Source organism: Anarrhichthys ocellatus, unplaced genomic scaffold (assembly GCF_004355925.1).
Source record: "Anarrhichthys ocellatus isolate YVR2014 unplaced genomic scaffold, GSC_Weel_1.0 scaffold32, whole genome shotgun sequence".
NCBI lineage: Eukaryota > Metazoa > Chordata > Actinopteri > Perciformes > Anarhichadidae > Anarrhichthys > Anarrhichthys ocellatus.
Window position 1 is genome coordinate 1,153,979 of NW_022280062.1, and position 7,710 is coordinate 1,161,688.

The 7,710-nt window shown below is 41.5% G+C and overlaps 1 protein-coding gene across 2 annotated transcripts in view; it reads right to left on the minus strand.

The window, feature by feature from the left end:
- Positions 1-2,695: 2,695 nt before the first annotated feature.
- Positions 2,696-7,710, minus strand: part of snap47 (synaptosome associated protein 47) — a 13,199-nt gene continuing 8,184 nt past the window's right edge. For both annotated transcript variants that reach the window (XM_031865165.1, XM_031865164.1), the window contains exon 5: positions 2,696-4,396. In XM_031865165.1, coding sequence (XP_031721025.1) covers positions 4,250-4,396 — 147 coding nt within the window. In that variant the 3' untranslated portion in view covers positions 2,696-4,249. The remainder of the gene's footprint in view (positions 4,397-7,710) is intronic.

Sequence of the window (7,710 nt, forward strand, 5' to 3'; positions counted from 1 at the left end):
CCCCCCCCCCCCCCCCCCCCATTAGCAGAAAGCGCTCCAGCAGGGGTGGTCAGCTGATGCCAACAATCTTGGTGCCAACAGGATACATAATAGTAGTAGAGTGTATAAAAAGTGGCTGAAACAGTAATTAACATCCGTTAGTTTGTATGTTTTGACATTCTCTGTTACAATTTGTCACATGGGAGCGACTATGATGGGCGTTGCTTGTTTATTTTTTTGTGAAAGAATAAAGCCTGGATTTCAGAAGACTCATTTATTCCAACAAAACTAAACCTAATTTGCTTTTCAGTTTATAAATGATGTTGTTTCTTTGGCTTTAATGGTCGTTTTGTGCCAGGGTTCTATAATCAAGTGTTCTGCTGATTTCAGTCAGTCAGTTGTTCAAAACCTTCAGCGCGCCCTTAAAAATATTTCCAAGGCACTCTCAAATCTCAAACTGGTGTTTAAAGGTGATACAACTTATATTACCTTGTTTGCAAAATCTAAAATTCTCAGCTAGTTTGATCCACATGCTTCTTACAATGCATTCAGACGTCTTCCCTTTTCACAATTTATGTTGTAGCCTTATGCTAAAATAGGTTGAATTATTTTCCCCCATCATCTGCACAACATCCCATAATGACAAAGCAAAAACAGGATTTTAGAATGTATTAATAAGAAAAATAGCATTACATACATTCACAATTTAGATCCTTCACTCGGTACTTGGTTGAAGCACCTTTGGCAGCGATTACAGCCTTAAGTCCTCTGGGCTCTGACACAACAAGCTTTGCACACATGGATATGGGGATTGTCTGCCAGTTCTGCAGATCATTTCAGGCTCTGTCAGGTTGGATCTCTCTTCAGAGATGTTTGATTGGGTTCAAATACAGGCTCTGGCTGGGCCACTGAAGGACATTCACAGAGTCATTTTGGCTGTGTGCTTTGCATTGTCCTGTTGGAAGGTCAACGTTCAACTCAGTCTGAGGTACCGAGCGCTCTGGACCAGGTTTTCCTTCAGAATATCTCTGTACTTTGCTCCGTTTAACTTTCCTTCAACTTTGACTAGTCCCAATCCTGAGAGCGCTTTCTTACAAACTCCAAGAAGGCTTTCATGTGTTCACTGGAGGGATCTCTGAAGCTCTTATCAAGGCCCGTGCCCCCTTATTGCTCAGTTTGGCTTGAGTCCTGATTGTTTCGAACATCTTTGATTTAATAATTATAGAGGCCACTGTGATTTTCGGAACTTTAAATGCAACAGAATATTTTGCAGCCTTCCCCAGATCTGTGCCACGACACAGTCTTGTCTCTGAGCTCAGCAGGCAGGTCCTGGGCCCTCATGGCTTAGTTTTTGGACTGATAGGATTTATCCACTGTGAGACCTTATAAAGACAGGTGTGTGCCTTTCCAAATCATCTCCCATCAATTGAATTTACCACAGGTGGACTCCAATCAAGGTGTAGAAACGTCTCAAAGGTGATCAAGATAAATGGGAGGCACCTGAGCTACATGTCAAGTGTCACAGCAAAGGGTTTGAACACTTGTGTCAATTTGATATTTCAGTTTTTTCTTTCTGATAAATTGGAAAACCCTGTTTTTGCTTTGTCATCATGTGGTATTGATTGTAGGTTGATGAGGGAAAACTGAATTTAAACGAGCAGCATAAGGCTGCAACATAACAAAAGGAAATTTATAAAAATGATATTGAATTGGCCTGCATTAGATCTCCAAGAATGGAGTTCCACAGTTAGCAACGGTCCGGTCACCTTTATTGACCAGTCGTGATTTTGGAACTGTTAATAGGGCAGTGGTCAGGCTCATAGGGAATCAGCAGAACGCAGATATAGAAAGGCTTTAAAGAACGAGCAGTACAATCTTAAAATCAATTCTAAAACTAACGTAAAGTAACCAGTGAAGAGCAGCAAGGATTGGTGTGATGTGGTCACTTCTCTTTGTGCAAGTTAAAAGCCTGGCAGCAGCTTCCGTATTAATTGCAGTCTTTGAATGTTTCGCCAGCTGATACCACAATAAAGTGCATCGCAGTAGTCAGGTCTGGAAGAGATAAAAGCGTGAATGACTTTTCTGCAAGTGAAAAAAATGGCCTGATTTTGCTTAGCTGTCTCAAGTGAGCAAAGCAGGATTGTACAACGTTGGTCACCTGAAAAAAATGTTTTCAAGAATTCAAGGAGCCGCGCGGTGAGTAATTGATATAAGTGTGCCTTTAACGTTAGTTGTTAGCTCAAGTTATTTTGCCAAACAGGACTGTGCTGCCCTCCGGCTGCTACATTTTTTAAGTTATAAGGTAGCATACATGGATTACATGGATTCATCAGAGTGTTGCTGCTAAAACTAGCTGCAGCTAAAAATGCAGACGAAAGCGCTGCGTGAACCAAAACAATGAGCTCAAAGACGCTAAAACGCAGACCTGAGAGGAACTGTAGTCAAGTGTTAATGTGGGTTCCTTGCGACGACTGACACATACTCGTAAAAACATTGGCCTGATACACATAATCTGATCAATTGTTAACATAAAACAAAATAATTCAAATAAACCAACAATGATTTACTTGTAATCTGAGTATTTTATTATTATGCTATTACAGACTTTCAATGGTGACGACTTCCTAGCTGAATTCATAAAAAGGAATTAATTCCAATACTTACAATGCCAGCTTAATCTATTAATTAGTTTGCAATGAGAAAAATGCAGGTGTACTTTTGCCCTTATATTTAAAGCTAATCGTTCTGTTGTATCCAGTGTTGGCATAAACTTAGCAAAGAGCCGATACAGCACTGAAATCGTTATCTTAAAAACATGGTACAGACATTTCAAGTTTAACTTCCAGCTAAGTTAACAGAGATAACAGGCCACAATAAAATCACAGAATTACATGACATGTCTGTCAAGAGTTAGAATAGTATCAATCTTCAGCAAGACATATACAGTAGATGTGGACCTTAATATGGAGTATTTTGTGGATAATATTTGAGTGTTTCTGTTCTGTTTTCCCAGAACTTAGTTGCACATTTACAGTCTTCTGCTATATATTGGTAATGAGGGGACATTTTCACTTGATGCAATACAAGGCAGCATTATTGAGACATGCAACATGAAGCCACAGAGAGGACAAGTGACACCTACTGTAGGACCTGAGAAAGACAAGTCATCAGCACAGTAACGGTTCTTAAAAGAAAGAATGCCAGTGCATCATCAGAAACACATGATATTACTGTGAAAACACTGGAACACTTTATCTGCAAGTCTATTACTTGAAAATCATGTTATTGGGAAATCCATTAATTAACCCAACTTGCATCAAGAAGATCAAATCAGGGTAATCTTATAAATGTCACTACATTGCCATGGATCCACATGCAGTTTGTTATCAACTAATTTGTGCAGAGAGAATAAATGGGTTGTTTTCAAACGTCCATTTTGCCAGTCACTGTCATTGTCATTGCTGTCTCACGCTGGACCCAGGGGAAAGTGTAAACTGCTGTGTGTCTCTTCTGATACACACATAGAGTGCAATGAGGATTCAAGCCATTCCCCCAAAATCCCGCTCCGGTGACTCAACAACTCAGTAGGAGTCACTAGTGCGCCGATGAGGATGTGATTACTTGATTCACGAGGCTAAGCCGAGCCATAAGCACCACTACCAGGCACTGAATCTAGGGCTGGGTGGGCAATCAGGGGGAGATCAAGTATGTTATTTCCATATGGCAACTCCAAAAAGTAAGAGAATTGAAAAAGAGTGTTTTTAAAATGACAGTTGTGCAGCCAATAGCATCTAAATGCAATACTAACAATGCTAACAATGCTAGCACAGCAACACAGCGGCTAAGTGCTTCAGGACACACATTCAGAGGGCCGAGACTCTACCTTTCATAAAGATGGCTTGTTTATCAGTCATACGTGTTTGAATTGCTTAAAATTAATTCATGAAATAAAAAATATAGACACATTTATATTTTCACTAAGCGCAAAGTCTTAATGATTATCTGAAAATGTCAGGGATATTGGAAAACATCTTTAGTATTGAGCAAAATTTGCTGCATGTCTCAGAAATCACTGATACTCGAACCCATGTGGTTATAAGGAACAGAAATCCTATGAACTATTTTTGATATGCAGGTCCATGCTGCTGTTTTCCGCTGTTCTCACATTGTACCAATCCTGTGAGGGCAATGAGGAAGCTTACAGTGCAATTCTCAAGGGGGGGGGGGGGGGGAGACATGTTGACCGCATGCGTCTGGTGGACTGTCAGAGCTACAGCAGTCTTTTCATGCGGCAGGTGTGCTTCTCTATGTGCATGGTGGCTCTGTCAGTGGAGCTGGTCAGGTCGTCCAGAACATCATCCTGCCGTTCCAGCTCGGTCTCTGCCTCCAGGGCAAGGTTCTTCAGCTGCATCAGCATCTGCACAAACACACACACACACACACACACACACGATCAAAAAATGTACACGCTCGTGGAGACGCACGCAGTCCTTGTTTGAATTACACACTAGCCCCCAGTGGCCATGGACAACTGAGGAGCAAGACACAAATAAAAGAAGATTAAATACTGAAACCTACAGAAAAAGCAGTTGCTGGGTGGAACATGTGGACCATATGTGAAGACGTGTAAAGACGGGGTCAGTCAGTCTGCAGATGAGGGAACTTTACGATTTAACACAAACCAGGATGCAATAACATCTACTCACGTGGCAGATATGATATTGTTCCACATTATGCAGTATATGAAGCTTGGGAAGATATTGAGAGAGAAATCTTAGCTTATCTCCTGGGCCCATTGAAATCATACAATACTGTTTGTTTTCAGCTCTGGTTTTAAGGAATACAGCGACTACATCTCCACGGTCCAACAACGGTGTATGTTATGGTTGATGGAACAACTTAAATACAAGGTGATGTGCCAAGCAAAATCTAATAAACACTCCCCCCAACCCCCACCACCATGGTTTCTAAACTAATATTACGCTATGCTACAAATGCTCTCACACACCCACCGACATTATGTCAGTTTTCACTGGCCGGACGTTGGAACTGAGCACAGAAACAGTTCCAGACAGCAGTTTGGAAAACAGATAGTGTGTCAACACACACATACCGAGGAACGACTGTATTTGCTCACTCAGGTCTGCGACTTTACTATGTCAGCGGGGAGAACATGACTGAAACACACATTGCAGTTAACATTCACAGTTTTAGTGTGTCATAGAAAAACACAGAAAATGAATATTTTTAGCTGCTGCTTATATGATGGTTCGAGGGCTTTAGTCATGTAGAAAGCCCTCAAATTAAACATTTAGGCTAGGACTGAAAAACACATGAGCTAAAATGCTAGTCTTGTGCAGGACTGTGAAATTTCAGGACTGTGAATTATCAGAAAAAAATACAGCACATGAAACCCACGAGTGAGTAAACCAGTTTGTGCTGTTAGCAAATTAGTCATTTCCATCCTCAAAGAATAATACTGGTATAAAACGTTGGGACAAAGGGGAATGTTTGCTAAAGCACTTACAACAGGATATCAAACTGAGTGACCCTCTGTCGATTCTAATCTTGGCATGGATTACATTAAGAGTCGGGTGTGTACAGAAGTAGAGCATTAAGTCCAAATTGGCAGCCTTTGAAGTTTGAACCATTGTCAGCTGTAGACAAGACGCCATTTATGAACACAATAGACGAGCCAACCTGGCCCGATGCTGTCACTGCTGTGATAAATTTGTTTGAAAAAAAGATTATAAGACAACAGTGATACATTGTACGTTGTTATTATGAACAATAATTAACTGAATATTAGGTGTAAAGTCTTAACAATGCCTCGTTGGAGATAAGATGTAACGCAGTGGGTCTACGTAATAATGCATCATGAAATAGGACTGTTAAGTAATTAAACCATGATGAAAACACTGCAACAGCTGGGTCATACAAGGCTGCAAGCAAATGCCTCGCACTTGTCGACCCCAATAGTCTGTATGTACCTTACCTTGTTTATGTTATGTGTTTATGTACAAAAAAAAAGAAAATCAATGTCAGATTTTTTAAACTTTTTAAATATTTGTCTGTATGGCCCTCAGAAATATTCTATCTGTCTGACTTAAGCTCTCATTCAATGCAAAGATGGTTTTGTCACTTCTGTGTTGGAAGCCTTTACATTATATCTAGTAAGCTTTGATGTCATCTTGGCACCAGGTTGTAGAGCCTGTGTGCATGTGATGCGTATCTAAACATGATGAAACAAAAACATAAAGTAGTTTACTGAAAAGGTTTTACATTAATTAAATGATATTCTAAGAATAGAACCTGGAATAAAAATTGCCTTCATCATAGGCCTGGATTTGCATCACTGCGAAGGTCTTGCCACCACAGACCATGTGTGTAACATTTCTCAGCGTTGCGACGTTCTGAATGGAAAGACGTCGTAAAGTCTGACCAAATGACTGAACAGGTTTCTTTCCTTCTCTTAAAAGCAGGATGGACTTGGGTTTGTGGTCTCACTAAATAACATTTTAATCATACAGGATGAAAAATAAAAATCACTCTGGTGAATTGTGGGTTGGAATGGAACTTTCAAAAATACGTGTCACTTAAACCATAGGGTTGTTTACTATAATAAATATAACTAGAAAATTCCTAAAGATTTCGGCGTGAAGAGAGCTAAAAAAACACTTAACTTTGGGCCCATATTGACTAGCCGTACATTAACGTAGAAACATGATTCAAAGTTTAAAACGTAGACAAAACGCTGCACTTTATTGAGCCAAAGGGACATTTTGATAGCTAGCACAGTTTTCATGAAGTCACAGATTAAGTTTCAGGAAAATTTTGGGTCTGTTTCAGATTTTATAATGGGTGTGTATTGCACGGCTCGTTAAGAGCTAGAGTGAGAGCATAACTGTCAGAGTGGAGCGGAGCTTGAAAATCTTCTGTGATTTTCCCAAACAAATTGCTCCAGCTCCCACAATTTTTACTCTTTATACACCATTTTGGCCAAAAAGCTTGGAAATGATGTGCTGGTCACAGTAAAGTGTCTATGGAATCCAACGGACTTACACATTTGGTTCAAAGAGCCGCAGAGCGACATGAACTCCAACCAACTGCTCCATTAGACTCCATGTTAAATCTCTGATCTGCCCCTTGGACGTGACAGATCATCAGGTCCTGCACCACAAGGCTCAGGGACAACATCAAGCGGTCCTGCACCACAAGGCTCGGGGACAGCTTCATCAGGTCCTGCACCACAAGGCTCGGGGACAGCATCATCAGGTCCTGCACCATAAGGCTCAGGGACAGCTTCATCAGGTCCTGCACCACAAGGCTCAGGGACAACATCAAGCGCTCCTGCACCACAAGGCTCGGGGACAGCTTCATCAGGTCCTGTACCACAAGGCTCAAGGGAGTGAACAGACTACCAGTGAACCTGTACCACTTGTTCTTTTTCTTTTCAGCGACCTTTCTCTGCGGATCCTCCAGCTGGGTCTTCACAGCGAGAAGGATGGCCTCCTTGCTCACCGACTCCTGCTCTTTCTTCTGCAGCGTCTGCTTGAGCTCCTCCGCGGCCCGAGTGAGGGGCGACTTGTCCTCCCTCCACTCTCGAAAACCCTCAAATTGCTGCTCGGCATTCCTCAGTGCAGCTGCAAAGTGGTCGACCTCCTCTTTCGATGGTTGAGCCGAGCCACACAGGAGTCTCTGTTCTCCTGCAGCAGGGAGGCTTTCTCCTCC